The sequence below is a fragment of the Uranotaenia lowii genome, chromosome 1 (genome assembly GCF_029784155.1).
Source record: "Uranotaenia lowii strain MFRU-FL chromosome 1, ASM2978415v1, whole genome shotgun sequence".
NCBI classification, from domain to species: Eukaryota; Metazoa; Arthropoda; class Insecta; order Diptera; family Culicidae; genus Uranotaenia; species Uranotaenia lowii.
Window position 1 is genome coordinate 131,453,723 of NC_073691.1, and position 21,528 is coordinate 131,475,250.

The 21,528-nt window shown below is 40.9% G+C and overlaps 1 protein-coding gene across 7 annotated transcripts in view; it reads left to right on the forward strand.

Annotated features, from left to right (window-relative positions):
• Window positions 1–7,338: 7,338 nt before the first annotated feature.
• The window catches only part of LOC129740048 (rho GTPase-activating protein 100F), a 211,777-nt gene continuing 197,587 nt past the window's right edge, over window positions 7,339–21,528 (forward strand). For 3 of the 7 annotated variants that reach the window (XM_055731629.1, XM_055731634.1, XM_055731636.1), the window contains exons 1-2: window positions 7,339–7,472; window positions 18,403–19,038. In XM_055731629.1, the coding sequence (XP_055587604.1) occupies window positions 18,952–19,038 (87 nt within the window). In that variant the 5' untranslated portion in view covers window positions 7,339–7,472; window positions 18,403–18,951. The other 4 variants (XM_055731632.1, XM_055731630.1, XM_055731631.1 and 1 more) reach the window with 4 other exon arrangements.

A 21,528-nucleotide genomic window follows, 5' to 3' on the forward strand; every position in this document is an offset into this window, starting at 1 on the left:
CAGTTGCTCCATTGTTAAAGGATTCCACGGCAATCCTCGGTTCGGTGCACAGTCGATCGATCCAGTCAGAATCTCATCCATTACGATGAGGAAAAGTAGCGGTGATAAGATACATCCTTGTCTCACTCCAGCAGTTACCGGGATTGGTTCGGACAAGACACCATCGTGCAAGACCTTGCACGAAAATGCCTCGTATTGTGCTTCGATGAGATGGACTAGTTTCTCTGGGACCCCTCGTCGCCTTAGAGCCGCCCAGATGTTTTCATGATTAAGTCGGTCGAATGCTTTTTCGAAATCAACGAACACCAGCAGAAGAGAGTCCTGGAATTCGTTGATTTGTTCCAGTATGATTCGTAGCGTTGTGATGTGGTCCACACATGATCGTCCGGATCGGAATCCAGCTTGTTGCCGTCGGAGTGTAGCGTCGATTTTCTCCTGGATCCTGTTCAGGATCACTTTGCAGAGTACTTTGAGGGTTGTACAGATCAACGTTATGCCTCGCCAGTTACCGCACTCTGTCAGGTCTCCTTTCTTCGGGACCTTAACGAGGATACCCTGCATCCAGTCGGCCGGGAATGTTGCAGTATCCCAGATGTCAGCGAAAAGACGGTGCAACATTTGTGCTGACAGGGCAGGGTCGGCTTTCAGCATTTCAGCAGGGATGCAATCGATCCCAGGTGCTTTGTTGGATTTCATGTTTTTGATTGCCGCTTCTATTTCAGCCAGCGAGGGCGCTTCCGAGTTGACGCCATTTATGCGACTTACTGTTGGCGCTTCAAGCAGCGGGTTCTGTTGGCCATCGCTATTCGTGACTCGGAAGAGTTGTTCGAAGTGCGCAGTCCATCGTTTGAGCTGATCTGTTCGATCGGTCAATAACTGACCTGCTCGGTCTTTCAGCGGCATTCTTGCATTAGTTTTTGCACCACTGAGGCGGCGAGAAATGTCATAAAGTAATCGGATATCTCCATTGGCGGCGGCTCTTTCCCCCTCTTCGGCTAGGGAGTTTGTCCAGGCTCTCTTGTCTCGTCTACAAGCTCGTTTAACTGCCTTTTCCAGCTCCGCATATCGTAAGCGGGCGGCTGCTTTGGCTGACCCGGTACATGCCTGCTCAATTCCGACTTTCGCCTTTCTCCGATCATCGACCATCCTCCAAGTTTCATCCGACATCCATTCACTTCTTCTTCCACAAACTTTACCGAGAGTACCATGGCTCGTCGTGATAAAGGCATTCTTGATTCCACACCACTGTTCTTCGACTGTTCCGTCTGTCGGCAGCTCCGAGGCTCGGGATTCTAGCTGTTCAACGTATGCCCTTTTCACCTCTGGATTCTCCAACCGGCGGACGTCGTATCGACACCCGACTTTCTCCTCGCGCCTTTGGACACGCGCAACTCTCAGTCGTATCTCGCCAAGGACGAGGTGATGGTCAGATGCAATGTCTGCGCTTCGCTTGTTGCGGACATCAAGAAGGCTCCTTCTCCATTTTCGGCTGATGCAGATGTGGTCAATTTGATTTTCTGTTCGGCCATCTCGGGATACCCAAGTGACCTTATGTGCTGGTCGATGGGGGAAGAGCGATCCACCGATCACCATGTTGTTATTGCCACAAAATTCTACAAACAGCTCTCCGTTTTCGCTCATCTGTCCTAGGCCATGGCGCCCCATGATGCGCTCAAGGTCTTGATTGTCGGAGCCAATCTTTGCGTTGAAGTCGCCCAAATGGATTTGAATGTCACCCTTCGGAATTCTCTCTACCACGCTGTTCAGTTGACTGTAAAACTGCTCTTTCTCCTGCAAATCGGCAACGTCAGTTGGCGCATAACACTGGACCATTGTAAGGTTTCTAACCCGTGTTCTAAATCTGGCTACGATTATTCTTTCGTTTATCGGTTCCCATCTAAGGAGGGCCGCGTAGGCCTGCGGGCTTAACAGGAAACCAACTCCTCGTTCCCGAGTAGCATGTTCTCCTCGTATGCCAGAGTAAAGCAGGACTTGCCCGGATTGTGTCTTGTGTTCTCCAGTATTAGGCCAACGGACTTCGCTCAGTCCCAGAATTTCAAGCTTGAGGCGGCTAGCCTCTCTAGCAAGTTGTTCCAGTTTGCCTTGTTGGGCAAGGGTTAAAACATTCCAAGTTCCAATTCGTGTCCGTGTTTTCATGCTAAAAGTCGTCGCCAAAGTTCCAGATCGGTCATTTCTTTCGGATTCCGTAACAAGTTATGAATCGGGAGCAGTAGGTTGTTAGCCTAAAGTCCCTATCCCGCGATGGGGCTGCCATCTTGGACTTAGCTGGCGGGAGCCGCATTTCATAAATTCAGCCGCTTGCTGCAAGACAGACGCTGTTTGAGCCGCCCCTGACCTGGAGAACAGACGCTCGGTTGTTGTTGCACGCCGCCCCTGACCTGGGGAACAGACGCGTGCGGCCACCTTCTCAGTCTGCATGCGACCAAAGCATCCACCGGGGTTGGGTACCCGATCTCCGCTTAGGTTACTCGCACCCCAGCCGGCACCGCGGGGAGGTAGAGATAGGAGTTGTGAATAAGAGGTGATATGACCACAGAGAACAGACATCGGGCCCCGAACAAAAATTTGTTGAAATCGTGTGTGAGAATACCCACCTAAGTTTCAAACCAAATTCGTAAGTGGACTAACATCCATAAGATGTCGCTACCAGTACACATATTTTTCCATTTTTTCGACACGCTTAGAAATTAATACTCATAGTTTATCTCAAATGAGGCCATTGCAATGTATGAGAGTAACACAACTTTTTGTGTGATAAATTTTAAGAACATCTTGATTTAAAAAAAAATGCAAATCATATTTCAATCATACTTTAATCGCTGTCATATGTCCCAGCATATGCCCCATATTGTATTGTCTGTAGTGCTAAAATCGGATCGTGATTCGCGAATTGAATTCATTTTGTTGGAAATTTTTGTAGATAATACTAAAATATTGATAGGCGCATTCTACAATCCTCCTGATAATGATTGTTGTGATATTTTGGAAAGTTTGTTACGTGAGTACACTCTTAGTTATGAATTTGTTTGCTTTCTTGGTGACTTCAATACAAATCTTCTTAATAAAAATACCGTGAAAACTCAACGTTTTTTGTCAATGATGTCAGGTAACAGCATTCATTGTATCGGTTCCGAGCCGACTTTTTTTCATCGCTCTGGCCAATCTCAATTAGACCTAATTTTAACCAATGATTCTACCAAAACGCTCAGATTTAGTCAAATTGAGTTCCCTGTTCTTTCAAATCATGATTTAATTTTTGCATCCTTTGATTTTAACACTGTTCGAACAACTCAAACATACTCTTTTCGAGATTACAACAAGATCAATCGAAACACATTATTTCAAGAATTTAATGCAGTTGATTGGAGTCAAATTTATAGCATGGATGATGCTGATATGTTGTTGAATTTCTTTAACCTTAATACAAGGAATCTTCTAGAAAAATGTGTTCCTTTGCGTCACGGTATAACCAAATCCAGAGATAGTCCTTGGTTCAATTTAAACATCGAACGAGCAATCGTGAATAGAAACCTAGCTTACAAACAATGGAAAATTACCCGTGAACTTGATGATCTTGCTGCTTATAGGAAGCTTCGGAATCGTGTTAATCTTCTTGTTTATAATGCCAAAAGAAACCACTTTAACCAATTTCTTGACCTTAATCTACCGCCAAAAACTTTATGGAAAAGATTAAAAAATACTGGAATTACAAACTCAAACTCTATTTCCTTAAATAACTTTCATGCTGAAGAAATAAACCAAGCTTTTTCTAAAGTTTTTAACCGTTGTAACAACGTTCAAAACAGAAACTGGTTAATATCTAGCTGGAATTCGTTTTCCTTTCGAGAAATTCAAGAAACCGAAGTATTGAACTGCATTTTTGAGATCCAATCCAATGCGGTAGGATTAGATAACATTCCCCTAAAATTTATCAAAATATTACTACCTCATATATTAACTCCCATAACGTACATTTTCAATAGAATTTTAGTTTCAGGTAAATATCCTCGAATATGGAAACACTCAAAAATTATTCCAATTAAAAAGAAAAGCAATTTAAGTTCGTTGGATAACCTTCGCCCAATAAGTATACTTTGTGCTCTTTCGAAGGTATTTGAAAAGATTTTAAAAATCCAAATCTGTGCGTATATATCGGAAAACGAACTTATTAACTCATATCAGTCGGGATATCGACAAAAACACAGTACTAAAACTGCGATGATTAAAGTGCTAGATGATATAGGCTCAGTAATTGACAGGTCTCAATCTGTTGTTATGATTCTGCTCGACTTTTCTAAAGCATTTGACACGATTCATCACGCTGTTCTTTGCAATAAACTTTCACAAAATTTTGGATTTGGAATTTCAGCGACGACTTTGATAAAATCGTACCTTGAAGATCGTTCTCAAACCGTCTACAACAACAATCAGTATTCATCCCCTCTACCGATTATATCTGGAGTACCTCAAGGCTCTATTTTAGGACCCATACTTTTCACCATGTATATCAACGATTTACCTAATGTTCTAAGATTTTTTCAAATACACATTTTTGCAGATGATGTACAACTCTATTTAGATTGCACAAACTTGACAGAGCAATGCATCAATTCCCGAATCAATGATGATCTCCAGTCTATCCATGCTTGGTCAATGAGAAACGCGTTGTCTTTGAATGTGAATAAATCGTATGCAATTTTCCTAAATAAGAATAATTCGATGCAAATAATACCGAAAATCTGTAACACTCCGATAAAAATAGTGTCAGAAGCTGTAAGTTTAGGTTTTAAAATACAATCCAACTTTAAATTTGATTCGTATGTACTTCAGCAGTGCGGGAAAATATATAACTCTTTGAGAACTCTTCGACTTCATAAAATATTTTTAAATACAGAGATGAAGATCAAACTTTTCAAGGCTTTGATCTTTCCTCATTTTATAGCTTGTGATTTTCTACTTTCTCAAGTTTCCCTAGCAGTTCTTAACAAATTTAGAGTCGCCCTCAATTCTTGTGTAAGATTTGCATTCAACCTCAAACGTATGGATCACGTTTCACATTTACAAACTCGTTTGATTGGTTGTTCCTTTGAAAGTTTTCCTAAAATAAGATGCTGCCTTTTTATTTACAATCTAATTAATAGTAAAACACCCGCATATCTCTATACAAAATTATCTCAGTTAAGAAGTTCAAGAGCTTTAAAATTTGTCATTCCTCGCCACAGATCAGAGCTGTATGGTAATTCGTTTTTTGTTAGAGGTGTGAGCTATTGGAATGCCCTTCCCAATTCTTTAACACTGGAAACCTCGTTCGCAGTTTTTAAGATGAGATTAATTGAGCACTTTACAAATTAAGTTAGTTTTTTTTTTATTCAAATAACTAATTATTTATCGAAATAAGATCCTAGGCACTTGAATTCTATCAACGCACAAAATGTAACATTGAAAAAGATGTAATATCTTACGTTACTGAATAAAAATGTTTAATAATAATAATAATAATATTGTTCAATCAATATTGGCGCTGAATTGAAAGTTGAATTCCCAGTTTTAAAGTATGTCTGTCATTAAATAGTTTTATATAACAGAGAATGTGAACATAAATGTTATAATTGTTAATTATGGGTCGGTATTCCGGTTGATGGTATCTTGTAACTCATGTTTATAAATAACTTAAATCATTTCTAATGATTACTAACAAGTTACATGAGTTACAAGTCCTCATATATCGATCTCAGGTAACATCAACCAGAATATCGAGTCATAGTTTACAATTATAACATTTATGTTCACATTTTCTGTTCTAGAAAACTGTTAACTGATAGTAAAATCCCAACACATACTTTAACACTTGGAATTCAACTTTCAATTCAGCGCCAAAATTGTTTGAACAATATGGGGCATCTGACAGCGTTCAATTGTGATTGAAATATGATTTGCATTTTTTTTTTAATCATGATGTTTTAAATTTATTACACCGAAATTTGTGTTACTGTCATACATTGCACTGGCCTTCTTTGAGATAAGCGATGAGTATTAATTTCTAAGCGTGTCGAAAAAATGAAAACAAAAATAGGTGTACCGGTAGTGACATCTTATGTATGTTAGTCCACTTACGCATTTGGTTTGAAACTTAGGTTGGTATTCAAACACACGTGTTGAGCTCCAGCTCGAACTCTGTTCTCTGTGATATGACCACTATGGGGTCTCGTGTTACACATTATCCACCGTTTACCAGCCGATGACTTCCCCATGCTGGAAAGAAAAGAGAAAAATATGAATAAATGAAAATGAAAATAATTTTAGCACTGAAAAGTGCTGATTGAAAAACAGGTAAGAATAAAATAAATAATGTAAAATGTTCCTTCAGGTACACAGCAACGATACAATGTTCCGGCGTACGTGTTGACGGCTCAACGATACAGATGGAAGTGAGGGCCTAGCTATTTTATCTGTTTGAAGCCTATGCAAATTTTCAGCACAAAATTGAAAAAATGTGTTTTGGCATTTATGAAAAAAAGATTCAAATGCAACTCGAATTTTTAAAATCGGTCCACCCAACCATGAACTGATCGTGATGAAATATAAAGTGCGATTTTATGAAAAATTTTCCAAGTTTAAGTCATATTAAGTTAACATATACATTTTGCCAAAACATACGAAAAAGGTTTTGATCATTGTTTTCAGAATGGGGTGATCAATTATAAACGGAATTTCAAAAATGGCTTTTAAGTACGACAGCGATCATCATATTTTCTGTTACAGAAATCTTCGAAACTATAAAAAATGTGATAATAAATTTGATAGAAATTTTATCGCACAAAAAAAACACGTGCTGGCGGTTCAGCACCCGCTTACTCTTTTTCGGGATCTCCCATAGTGACGTGGAGCCCAAAAAATAATGTCGAATTTGCCAATGTTACTAAGCAAGTTAACAGAAAATTTCAACTAATTTCATCCATACATTCGAAAGTTATGTAGAAAACAAAGTGTTGCACTTTTTCGAGTTCACTCCTTATTTATGGCAAATTAAAAAAAAACTTTTACCATAGCACACTTTAAATGCAGTCTGAAGACCGTTATTGTATACAACCGACCGTTTTATTTTCGGTAAGCTTCGTTATGTTTTCAAATACGAGTTGTTCGTTCAAGAGAAGCAACCGCTCCCCTGTTTGTTTTCTCTCTCTACAATCATAATTATGCTCCGAGCACACCGCGAGCGTAAGTTGCATTCACGTAGTAAACTTTTCCGACATGAATGGAAAACTCCCGGAAAAGCCTTTCGTTCCTGTTCCGATATCGTAAATCATTCGTTGAAAAGTCGTGGCCGAGAGCGGACTATTTCGGGTGATTATTCTGCTGTATTTTTCCTCCATAGAGGAGTTTTCCTGGTGAAAAATTGACTAAAAGTGTTGAAGTGTGTACGCAGAATATTATAAATTGATTGTTTTAAAGTGAGTAGTGATTGATTGTTCAGAAATAATCATAATGAATGGAATCCAGCTTCAGTTGGCCCTATTTGGAAGTGAAATAGAAGGATTAAAAAACTACTTTATTCCAAGTGATTTATGGGGGGTGGAAAAGTGTCATGTTTTCTGTTAAAAGTTTTTTTTCTATCTGTTCTCAAGGGATTTATCTTAGTTTCTTTTATTTTTCTTAAGACGTTAAAAAGAATTGGGGTGGACCCAACGGGATGCTGCAGCGAGATCAGTTTTAAAGAAGACGGCTGCGAGTGAACGGAAGAAGGAAAAAAAAATGAGTGCTACTGTGTGTTTACTTTCAAAAGAAATTAAGTGGGATCAAGAGTACGGCTGGCAAACTGAAGAGCTTTTCATCTCGGGCTGGCCTTTCTTCGCCTTTTCCGCTTTATATTAGATTTTTTTTCTCGGAACAGAGGTTTGTTCTTCTTCGTTCGATAGAAAAACAGTCACAAAAGGTAGGCCAGCAGCGATAGGTGGGGGGTTTTGAGGCTCTCCTGTTCTTAAGCGGAAATTGAGGACAAGTGGCAAATGGCGTCTTGACGAAGGGAAATGTGTAGTGTGGGGGTTGTACTCTTTTCACAAATCTCGTTTCCTCTCTCTCTGAACCAAGAAGGTGCAACAGAATGAGAGCGAGAGGGCGAGAAAAAAAACTAGGGCGAAGGATTGTCTTTTACATTTGTACTACGGGAACGTGCATTTCTTCGAGCTTATATTGTGAGTGTGGGTGATTTTGGCGAGAGAAGTGCATTTCGAATGTTGCTCCCCGATTCAAGGCGTGAGTGTGCTTATCGAGTGCACGCCAATTTGGTATGTCTACAAACCTGACCTATCTTAATTATCACTAATTGTTGTACAACTGAAAGTTCCACAATATTAGGCGAAAAGTATCGTTATTACCTTCAGCATTGCATGGAAATAAAATGACTTTGAACCTGTATCTTCATGCTGAGTTTATCAACAATTTTGATTTTTGTGTGATATTTCAAATGATTCATTCGATATGTACATTAGACCACTGAAAAAAAAAAAATTATTTTTGCTCCCATATACTTTTTATGCCTTTTGGGTCGCCAAGCATCAGTGTAAATCTTGATATTGATTTGGATGATTCCTGAGTTAGCGCAACGTGTTTCAATTTTGTATGGAAATTTTTATGGAAGAAGAAATCCCTCCATCATCCAGAAAATTCAAATAACCTCGACGACCTCACCGAAAGTTCCAAGGCAGCAGGTCTCAAAGTCAATGTCGGAAAGACCAAGTCGATGGAGATCAACACAGGAAATCTTTCCAGTTTCATGGTAGCTGGGCAGCAAGTTGAGAAAGTGGAGTGCTTCCAGTATCTTGGTAGCCAGATAACGCCTGATGGTGGTACCAGAAAAGACATCGAGACCCGGATCAGAAAGGCCCGATTTGCGTTTGCGAGTCTCCGAAACATCTGGCGGTCACGCCAGATCTCTCTACGAACGAAAATCCGAATCTTCAACTCAAACGTCAAATCCGTATTGCTGTACGGGTGCGAAACTTGGTGCACATATGCGGTGACGACGCGAAGACTGCAAGTATTTGTAAACCGCTGCCTGCGGAATATCATCCGCGCTTGGTGGCCTGGCAACTGGATCTCGAATGAGGAATTACATCGCCGGTGTCATCAAAGGGCGCTAGAAATCGAGATTCGGGAACGTAAGTGGAGATGGATTGGGCACACGCTGCGAAAAGATGAAAACGAGATTTGCAGACAGGCTTTGCTAGATTGGAATCCAGAAGGTCATCGAAGAAGAGGCAGGCCCAGAAACTCGTGGCGGCGAAGCCTAGCCGCTGAAATCCGAACTGTCGACGAGAATCTTGACTGGGACCAAGTGAAGACGCTGGCTCCAGATCGTCAACAGTGGAGGTCTTTTACCACGGCCCTATGCACCGGAGGATCGGCGCGGGATCATTAAGTTTAAGTTAAGTTGAAATAAAGTTGGTCTTTGATTTTGATTTGGATTTATACCTTTTTGACTAGAGTAATGTCGTAAATCAGCTAGTACTGATATAATTTTTGCATGTTGGAAACATTAAAAATGACGAAAAATGATAAATTTGTCTGATCTTCATAAGTTTTCGAACAATGTTGAGTAATTTAATGAATTTTGTTTTTATTTATTTTAAATAATTAAGATTATGGTTTTGCATCATTTGGCGCTTTTTTCTAGAATACTTATACCAGCTGAGAGATGTTCAAATGTGCAAAATTTGGTGGCAATCTATTAAGGCTATGATCATTTAGTATCCGGGCAGTTACAAACGTGTCTATTTTAAAAACTGTTGATTTGATCGAAAAACTTTCTATGGAGGAAATGAAGGTGTTAATATGACATTTAATGTAAAAATATAAAAAAATATATTTATCAATGGTTTCATGAAATACTCTTACTTTTTCATAAAATCTCTTTTTTATCTTTGCACACTTTTTGAAGTCATGTGTTCATCTATTATTTTAATCACAGGAGCAAAACCTTTGCAAAATCATGATATTTTACACAAACTCACCTGGAAAAAGCTATTGGAATCTGGTTGGAACCTTTCCATGAGTAGGCATCTCAAAGAATTTGATCTCTTAAATCCGGTTTTAACATAATTTTTTTGTCCATCAGAATACATCTGTCATATTGCGTAAAAACCGGATGCACAGATTGCTATCTTTGGAACTGATCAAAATAAGATATTTGCTGGGTGTGTACTAGACAGGCAATACTTTTTGCCTGCCGGAAATGGATTTTTTGCATTATTTAAGGAGTCTGCATTCAGTTATCCCCAATAACCATAGACTTCTTAATATATTTAAGATCAAGGATTGCACTCCGATGGTTGGTTTGAACTTCGTGTGGATCCTAGAGTGGCTCCTTATACTTCTTAACCATTTGGTTAAAAAAAAAATCAGAAAAAATCAACAATTCATAAGCTTTCAATTCAACAATGAAGAATTTTCGAGGCGCAAAATGCGTAAAAGGAGCAAATTTGAGCAAAATTATTTTTACCATGTCTTTTTGCATCGTAAATATCTCAAACACATGTTAACTTAAAAATATATCAAAAATAGGCAAAATAGTCCTTTTCATAACCAACACAACGCTGCTAAAGTTTTGCATATCCGAGCTCTATTAACGTAGCTATCACCAAAATAAAGTGCCCGGATACTAAATGATCATAGCCTTAAGTGGTTTTTTAGATAGCATCCAAACTAGATGACCAAAGACCCACAATGTGTAGGGCGCTACTGGTCTTTTGATATGAACATTAATTTTTATCAAATTCTGGGTATAAAGATTTTCTATGTAGATACTGGATTTTGCCTTTCAAAATAACCCAGAGATATTATCATGAATGTTATTATACAAATTAGAAATATTTTTCTACAACGAAAGGGGCTCAATGGGCAAAAACAACTTGAACTTTTTGTTTGTTTCGATCATAGTAGTTTTAACATTTGTACGCCATTTGCGACTTTTGTGAACGATTCAGTTTTGCTGCAAACACTCAACAAAGCACGAAAAAAATAGTATTTTTTTTATCTGCTTTGATAAGTACTTTTGTTTCCATGTTGTTAGAAGTTAGAAATCCGCGCTACCTCCATATGCGAGTGCAGTTGTTCGACCATTGTTTGTTTTCGATGCAAAAAAAAAGAGATTTATTGTCATTATTTCTTTCATAACTCTTCAAGAAGTTGATGGCCTATCTTGGTGTCTTCAGATGAAAGTTGGATCGTGAATTAAGCTATACAATGGTATTTTCATTCTAAATATTCGATGATGCAGACGGTACTTTTAGACACCATTTAAAGCTTATTTACAATTTTTCATGTTGAAGGTAGTTAATTAATTTTTGTAAAGCATTTTATTTGGATAACTGTTAAAATTTCAACGCATTTTGATGTGCTATTTTATAATTTCCGTTGAAAAATAACAGAGTTATGTAGATTCGAAACATAGTTATTTTTATTTACAAAACAATCTAGCCGAGGCTAACTCAAAAAATAGAAATGTTAGAAATCTGAAAAAATACATGTGGTTCACAGTCGTTAAATGAACCAAATTTTCAATTTTGGGGAAAATCTGAAAACCCCCGGCACAAACCCGTAAGATAATAAAAAATATCCCCAAGTGCCTAGTAACTCTCATGTTGAAATCTTATTCATCTTCATGACGAACATAATTTCCAAAATTCACTCGGTTCATGGCAACCGTTCTCCAATTTCTCGGATACCCCACGTTCGCCAGATCACGCTCCACTTGGTCTAACCACCTCGCTCTTTGCGCCCCCGGTCGTCTTGTTCCTACCGGATTCGTAGCGAACGCTTGTTTTGCAGGACAGTCGTCTGGCATTCTCGCAACATGTCCCGCCCAGCGTATCCGGCCAGCCTTCACCACCTTCTGGATACTGGGTTCGCCGTAGAGTCGCGCGAGCTCGTGATTCATCCTTCGCCTCCACACTCCATTCTCCTGTACGCCGCCAAAGAAGGTTCTTAACACTTTTCGCTCGAATACTTCGAGTGTACGCAGGTTCTCCTCGAGTTATATCCATGTCTCGTACCCGTAGAGAACAACCAGTCTAATGAGCGTCATATACCGCATTTGCTTGTGGAGTCCATAGTAGGCACGACTTCCGCTGATAATTCGCCGCCGGATTTCACGACTGAAGGCATTGTCTGCCGTCACCAGTGAGCAGAGATAGACGAAGTCTTCGACTATCTCCAGCTCGGATCCGCAGGCCAGCATGTACTTCGTCTTGGACGTATTATCATCAACCCAATCCTTCCTGCTTCGCGTTTAAGTTTGCAGTAGATCTCCTCCACCGCCACAGATGATCTGCCGACTATATCAATGTCATCGGCAAAGCAGATAAGTTGACTGCATCTGTTGAAAATCGTGGACCGCATTTCGCCCACCGCTCGTCGAATAACACCTTCTAGCGCCACGTTGAACATCATGCAGGATAGACCATCACCTTGTCGAATCCCCCTGCGCGATTCGAATGAACTCGACAATTCTATCTGGTCCGTCGTTGACCGTCCCTCCTTGAAGCCGGCCTTATGACTTCCCACGAATCTGTTTTCTTGTGGCGTTAGGCAGCGGGGTAGGATTCGGGACAACACTTTGTAGGCGGCATTGAGGACAGTGATCGCTCGGTAGTTCTCACAGTCTAAGTTGTCGCCCTTCTTATAGATGGGGCATATTACCCCCTGCTTCCACTCCTCCGGTAGCTGTTCTATGTCCCAGATCCGGACTATCAACTGGTGTAGGCAATGGGCCAACTTGTCCGGGCCCATTTTAATGAGTTCAGCTGCGATGCCATCCTTCCCAGCCGACTCGTTTCTATTCAGCTGGCGAATGGCTTCCTAAACTTCACTCATCGTTGGAAGTGGCTCCTCTACGTCGTTGGCTACGCCGGCGATGTACCTTCCCCCACTATCTTGTGTGCATGTGCACCGTTCAGGTGTGTAGTAGTGTAGTGTTCACTACGGAGAGTTTTGGGCGCATTTTCACCATCACCAGATAATGGTCTGACTCGATGTTGGCGTCTCGACAGGATCTGACGTCGATGATGTCTAAGAAATGCCGGCTGTGGTCGATCTGTGATTGCGTTTGGTACGGTGATCTCCAGGTGTACTTGTGTGGGAGGCGGTGCTGGAAAAAGGTACTACGTACGGCCATTCGTTTGGAGGCGGCGAAATCTATAAGTCTGAGGCCGTTTTTGTTGGTCAGCTGGTGCGCACTGAACCTTCCAATTGTCGGTTTGAATGCCTCCTCCTGGCTGACCTGAGCATTAAAATCCCCGATGACGATCTTGATATCATGTTTTGGGCAACGGTGGTATTCACGCTCCAGCTGCGCGTTAAATTCGTCTTTGTCGTCACCGGTATTTCCGAGGTGAGGGCTGTACACGTTGATGATGCTGATTTTGAAGAACCGACCCATTCGTGAGTTGATCGGCCACCACACGATCACGCGCTTTTGCATCTTTCCCATCACTATAAAAGCTGTTCCAAGCTCGTGTGTGATGCCGCAGCTCTGGTAGATGGCACGACCATCTGGATAAGTTCGTACCGTGGAGCCCTTCCTACATACCTCCTGCAGCGCTACGATGTCGAATTTGCATCTCTTCAATTCGTTGGAGAGCACGTGGGTACTGCCCACAAAATTTTAAAACCTTCTGGTCCAACACTCCCGGAAAGCTAGCTCAGCAGCAGGAGACCCTTGAACTGTGTCTCAGGGTCGGCCTACTACTGGGTACCCGGAGGGAACGCGGAGCAAAGTTTAAGGAGCTAACTGTGGTGTTTCTTGCTAATTCAATGAAAGTTTAATTTCAATTGAAACTGAAAGATTTTATTCTTTAGCAAATTCTGGGGTTTTATTTTTCGTTTCGAGAAGTGTGGGTGTGGGTGTGTGGTGTGGTTCAGGGGTACTTCACGAGCTTTTATGGGGTTCAATAGTACCTACCGTCGACGGTTTTCTAAGTTGGCGCGCTTACCGGATTCTGGCTGTAGCTCTGCTCTCGATGATTTTCGGGTTCTGGATGGGTGGGAACGTGGCTGATTTGGGCACAACTTGGAGGATGTTGCGCTCTGAGGATGGTTGGCAATGGCGTCTTCCCTCTTTGATGCAATCGGCGGACCACAGCAAGGCCGTATTGGTCGCGCCGAGAGGGGTCTCCTTTGGAATTAAGGCACTTGTGCCTGAGACAACTCTCCTTTGCGTTGATGGTTCCTCGGAACCAGAGAGTGCGAGTCCTTTACGGGTAAGGCGTAGCCAGTCTAGGACTGACTAGGCCGACTCGTGTGTAGTGTGAGGATTCTCGGGTAAAACTTGATCCAAGATCAAAAGGTCCTGAATGATCCAAAACGACCGACACTAAAGGCCACATACAAAAAAAAACGAACTTATTTTTGAACACTCACAACATTAACACACGAACGCCAAGATGGAAATCACATAACGGAAGCTGAGTCATCTTCCTCTTTGCCCATCCTCCTATGCCACCCCTTGTTCAGCCACCCAATATGGCGGACCACCCCCATTGTTCATAGTACCATGAACACCCTCTATGAAGCCCGCTCGTCTAAAACTAACAATATATGTTTTTGTATATTTAAAAATCCCCATTCTAGCTAATATAAAGAACAATCCCTACTTCCTACACATAAATTCAACAAAATACACTACAGCTTACTCATTACATACAGAAAAATTGCAAAAAGATTTAATGCATTTTGTAACAACGGTTACAATTTAGAGATCGGCAGTTCCATGTTCCAAGTTCCCAATCGCTAGTCCCTTTTCGTCGCGTGGGTCTTTGCCGATTTCCATCCGAAATTTGTTGTTCGTTGCATTTGTTTTTTGTAGTCACGGGCTCGCAAGGCCCGCAGCTAACCCCACTATCTCGCAGGAGGACCGTCGTGATGTTGCTGCTTTGGGTTCCGAACACCACCAGGTGTTGTTGCACTCCGCACGCCTCCCCTGACATGGAGAACAGACGCGTACGAAGCTTTCTAATTCAGTCTTCATGCGACCAAAGCATCCACCGGGGTTGGGTACCCGATCTCCGCTAAGGTTGCTCGCACCCCAGCTAGCACCACGGGGAGGTAGAGAGTCGAAGTTGCAGACAAGAGGTGATTTGACCACTACCCGAAGGTTGGGTGTATGGGGTCTCGAGTTGCACATTGTCTACCGTTCGCTAGCCAAACTGATAACATTCATACGACAAAGCTGAAGTTTTATAAAAATGTCTATGTCTTTTATAACTTTATGGAATAAACAAAATTAAGGGTTGCCATCATATGGAGAAATTTCATTCCTAAGATAAATTTTATCAAGTCTGTTTTGAGATCTTCGATTTGCTTTTAAGATGTTAATTAGAGCTTAGATTTGAAGTTTTAATGACAAAAATCATATATTTATTCTATTTAACCTGTTATTTTAAGGGTAGCGGCATTTTACAAACCTGATGGGGGCATACAAAAACACTGTCTTATTCCACTTTCCCATCATTATGAAACCATCATAAAAGCTTAAATTTGTTTTACTTCTAAGGTTCATTTGAATAAAAAACAAAAACCACCCAACTTTTTGTTTTGAGCTTCTTTACGTATAATTTTTAAAAGTCAAAATATCACATCAAAAAATATCAAAACCTTGTATGTATTTTTGATTTTTTTTTGAGTTGGTTTACTCATAAAATTCTTTCTTGCCTTATGTTCAAAAGGGAATCACCCTCAAAATACATTGATTAGATGTGTTGTCTTGTCAGCCATTTCGTCAAACGGCCGTAGGCGCATTTAACCTGATAGGCCCATCGGCCCATTTAGGAAACCTCTCCCCTATGTTTGATCGTTTCAAAAATATTGTCCTCACAATTAATTAGACATGTCCTGACATTCAGCTGACAGGGTTCGGTACGATTTCAAAACACACTGAGTAGGATTTTGTAAATTCTCTAACGATAGATAAAAAAGAAGCAAAGCCGGATCTCTCGCAACGCATCCTCATTGGTACATTCATTTAAACGTCGGCCATCTTGGATTTCGGAAAGCTCACTCCCGGAAAAACAGGAGCCTAGAGAGACCTGTTCCCAGGGCTCTCTTTTCGTCTGGTTCGGTAGCAAAGATGTCGGAAGTGGAAGCAGTGAACAGCAGTAGGGGGGTCGATTGGGATTTGTGCTTTGAGTTCGCTGCCGAAGAGTGTGAAAATTGTTTCACATTAATATTTTACGAGCCGAGCCGCCGTGTTGTGTGTGGAGTATTTTTGCTCCAGTATCACCTTCGAGATTGTGTGTTTGCATTTTATGAGCTCTGCTGGTGGAAACTAAGTCAGTGGATTTTTCCGTTTTGTGATAAGTCCCGGATGATCGCGGGTGGTAAAGATTTTTTTTTGGGTTTTGATATCAGCTGAATTGGGGAGTGAAAATTTGATTTATTTTGGAATATCCGGAGAAATCTTGCCAAAACTGAGCCGTTTTTGCTGAGGTGTGTATTTGGGTGAGAAGAGCACGAGACAGTTTTGGCAGATTGGGATAGTGGGTGACCGATTTTTAAACTGATAGCTTAGCAGGAGAGTTCAGATTACGGTTGTTGAGGGAATAGTTGAGGACACCAGAAAGGTTAGTTGCTTATAGTGGATCGAAGATTATCAATGGTTTGGTTGCGATAAATGAGTTTTGATTGATGATTTCACTATGATAAATTGCTTTGGTTTGGAATTATGTGTGCAGCGCGTGAGCTTTTGACAGGAAAATAGTTTGGGCTTGGTTGAGTAGTTAGTGAAAATTGACTACCGGAAAATATGTTTTGGAGAGCAATTTGACTCGGGTTAAGTGACAATTTTGCTTGAGTTTACATCTGAAAGAGGTACACACCAGGATTAAAAATAACAGAACATGTAAAAAATTGGACATCAGCAAAAGTAATCAGAAAAAGTGAATATCGATCGGTTTTCCCATTCGCGGGAGGAAAAACGCAGTGAAAAGCCGAACGGACGTTGTTCACTCCCGAGTGTGGCGCACGAAGAAGAAGAGCTCGACGACGTCACGACGACACTTGCAGCCAGAGGTCGATGACGGAAGACAACTAGCAGACCGACAACCTATACAGTACACAGCGAGCAGCTTTTGGGAGGCCCACACACACGAAAAAGGAAAAACGGGTGGACTTTGGCTCACTTGCGGGATTAAACGTATGGACTTTTCGGGGAATCCGTTGGGGACACACACGCACAGCAAAAGAATAAGCAACCTACACCTCGGAAAATCCGCGGGGGAGCGGGATATAGAGAGAGAACGAAAGTTTGTGGAGCTTAGTACACCACCCTCTACGACGTGTTGGGTGGTGAGTTCCACGCAATTCACCATCCTGAGTGTAGTGGGTTGGGTACGGCCGATAATACGCACGCCGTTCCCGCGTTCTGAATTGGTTTGCTCTGTGTGGGTTCCGGGTTTATTTTATTTCGTTTTTTCTCTGGATATCTATTTTCTGGGATAGTTTTGTTTTGGATGGGAGGAAAGGACGAGCATATCGTAATTCACGTAAATGCATAGCATGGAAGACGACACTCATACAGCTTTACAACTTTTCCTGTAAGGCAGTGGACACTCGAGGGGGAGTTTCAATTTGCGATGATAAGGTGGTCACGTGTATGCGAGAACTTCCACCTGCATTAATGAGTGCATCTTAGTGAACGAATTTGCACAGACTCCATGTTCTGCGTCAACGGAAATCGTAGTGATACTCGCACGCTAACGGAAGAGACGTTTATAGTATCCGTAGCAGTTAAGTGTCTTCTTAGTTCGTGTAATATGCTCATATTCAACTCGGTGATTTTAGCATAAAAATTAGAACAATATTTTGTGAGTGCATTCAAATCAGAATGTTTTTAGTTATGTGTGAAATCTTATCCTGCAAAAGATCGGATAACTTCGGAGACCTTTGGAACCACGGCCTGGAGTGGAGCCAGATGGAAAGGTTAAACAGTCTCCACCCGACAGTATGCAACTGATTACAAAACTAGACCGTCCCAGACAGATGAAGAGCGAAGACAAAGCATTCGTCATGATAATGGAATGCCAGCGGCAGTTTGAATTTTAATCGGATGCCCGGGTTGCGGTTTTGACTAGCTGCCAAGAATCTTTTTGTGGAGGGGCTAAACCTTTTGAAAAACCCGTGACCGGAAACCTTTTTGTGTGTGACTGTGTGTATTTATGTTTGAATGCGCGCGGTTTCGGTAACAAACATAAATGCGGGAGGTTTGAACTGGGATTTGCTCCGAGGGTCTCCGAGGATCCGATCTTTTCCATTGTATACCTGGGTCATGGATGAGGTTTGCTGATTACCTGCTCGATAAAATAGCCCTGTTTTCTATCCCATTATTTCCAGAGAGATTAAATTCATAAATGGTCAGCCCCAGAAAAAGGAAGAAAAAATCAAAAGTTTAATCACATGTGAATACCTGTGAATTGTGTGTTTAGTAGTGTCCGGTGTGGAACAGAATGGACCCGGATGCTGAATTTTGTGGTTGGAAAAAGCGAAAATGTCCGGCGAAGAGTACGAACCAGTTGTTACTGAACGGAAACTTTTTCTCTCGATCAAAAGTGTCTCCAGCAGCTGCTGCAAGCGAAGAACCTGTCAATGAATTTCGTTTGTGTTAGGAAGCCGGAAGTAGCAGCAGCCGCAGTTGCAGGAGTAGTTGAGGTGGAGGAAGTGGAAAAAGTGCAAAAGAAGCAGAACCGAAACAGTAGGGCACGGTGTTGTCGAACGGGACTGGTAACATCTGTGGCGGGGACGGCAGCCAGCTTCCTACGGAAATCGGGTTGCAGGGACGACGGTGGTGGTGGTGGTAAGTCTTCATAGCACGGCCGGTTCAACCTCACTGCTAGCAACCGAAGTCCGCGGCTAGTAGTAGTTAACCGTGCCCGGCGGAGACTAATGCAGTGGAGGAAGTTTGCTCGGCTGAAAACGACTGCTACTGGACATTCGCGTACGCGGAGGATGCTTTGTTGTGGCCGAAGAAAGGTAAGTTCCATATCTTGCTAGAGCAACCATCAACATTTTCAAAAAATTCTTCAAGGACGCATCAAATCAACTTCAAATATTCAAGCGTCTTTACAAGAAACTCTCCTTTTTCTTGTTTCTATTCGCTGATGCTATTTTGAGCACAACTCGGAACTGCATTATGCTCCTTTAATAGTCCAGTTACAAAGACTATATGATCAGCGTGTTCGACTGTACTCCGTAGAGCTTACTTTTTTTTCCTCCGAGAGATATTTTGCATTCTTTTATACTTCGTAAAGTTTACAACTTCGTTCCTTTGTGTTTCCTGTTTGTGGGTGTTTATTTGAAGGTCCGTGGACTAACAAAATTTCCTTAACTTAGTATGGAAGCTATGGGATTCGATCCCTAGTCGTATGGCTTGTGAGCCAAACACGTTAGCCATTAGACTAAACTTCCGTCCAATGAAACTCAATTTTACGATTATCTTATTAATTTAAAATGACTTTGGCAAGAGCCTACTACAATGATTAAACAAGAATAGAAACACTATGTGTTTTGCTTGTTAAAATGTGAAATATTGAAAATCATCAAAATTTTCTTCTTATATTCGTTTTGAATTACTCAAAGAATAAATCAAGTATAAATTGACTTATTTTGGATGAATTAATAGGCGTTCACAACCAAGAATATGAAAAAAAGTGCGAAATCAGAATAGTACCCTTATGTTTTCTACAAGCTAGGGGAGATAAGGGCATAACGAGCACCCAGGGCATTTCTACAAAAGTACGTATTTTCTTAAACAAGTTTTCATGAGGATTTATTTCGTATATCTATATATAGTATTAACTTTTCACCAAAAAAGAAATATCCCTTTCATCTTTACAGCAATCTTCAATAATAACCAGTTAGGTTCTCAAGTGACAAAAATATTATAATTTTTGAGCACCTCCAAATAAGCTTTTATGACCTTTAAATCATCTTGATCTAAAATCATCAAAAATCTGAAAATCATCAAATTTTTTACTTTTCACTTTAACCAATTTTAAAACGCGCTTTTACTTAATTTTTTTTGACCTTGGGCGAACAGAGCGCTATTAATCAGGGCAAAATGAGCGCTTTCTGCCGTATAATCAAGCAGCGAATTCAACTCAATGAAGTCATCCGAATAATAGAGCTACAGCTTGACTTGTTTCATCTGTCGATTTGGCATATTGGTAAGGTTTCGGAAAGGTAATCAGTAGACTCGAGCTCGATTCCTGTTTGAGAGGATTTTTTTCACACACCATACATGATTGATTTTTTTGATTGTTTCATTATACGGCTAGTAGCATCATCCGTGAAACAAAAAACCAGAATCATAATGTATGAACATGTGTTAGTTGTTTGATTCAACAAACAGATTACTTTGTTATTGCTTTGTTGAATCTGCGCCTCACCGTTTAGTGCAAAATACATCGATCATGAATGATAAATGAAAAAAAAAAAATTACCTTGACTAGGAACCGAACTCGAGTCTACTGATGACCTCTCCGACACCTTACCAATAAGCTAAATCGTCAGATGAAACAAGTCAAACTGTAGCTTTATTATTCAGTTGACTTCATCGAGTCGAATTCGCTGCTAGATTCCCCGGCAGAAAACGCTCATCGTGCCTAGATTAATGGTGTTTATACTGCCCCTGGTTCTAGTACTGGTTCTCATTATGCCCCTACAGTGACTGGTTTTCATCTTTCGGCAAAAAGTTTAAAATGCATTTCTAAACGTTTCCATCTACTTTTTCAAGCTTCATCCTATTAGGCAATAGACTATTTGAGTGTCTGAACACGAAACAATGATGTAATTTACATATTATAGCTGTTCTCTATGGTTAAAAAAGCGTTTTCCTTAAGGTGGCCATTATGCCCTTATCTCCCCTACAAGCTTTTTTCAGCGTGAACTCAAACAAAACAAAATTGGAAAACTACCTCGAAATGATGAATTTAGGCCTAAATAAATCCGGAAAATCCAATAATCAATATCTAGCGAAGTTTCAAAGACTAGCAACGCTAGCTATAAATGGCGCAAAGCGAAGCACACCGAATGAGGCTCTAAATGCACTACTAAATATTCTGCCTCAACATCAATTCGTTTAGTTAGAGGCGGAACGCAGTGCCTTGAGACTCTCCAAACACAAAACGCTCTATAAAGGAGATCTTACAGGACACCTCAAAATCCTTAAGAAATTTAAATTAAACTCACTCATTATGAAAAATGATGACTGGATGGAGCCCATTTTTAACCTAGACATACCATACCATATAACTATCAATGATAGGGACGTGTGGGAGTCAGGTGGACCTGCGGTTCCTCCCAGATCGATCCTATTCTTCACTGGTGGGTCAAAAATGGATAATAAAACTGGGGCAGGGGTGGTCGGACCTAGACTCAGGATCTCAATTCCTATGGAAAACTGGCCAACAGTATTCCAAGCCGAAATTCAAGCAATTCTAGAATGCACTTTAGCCTGTTTGA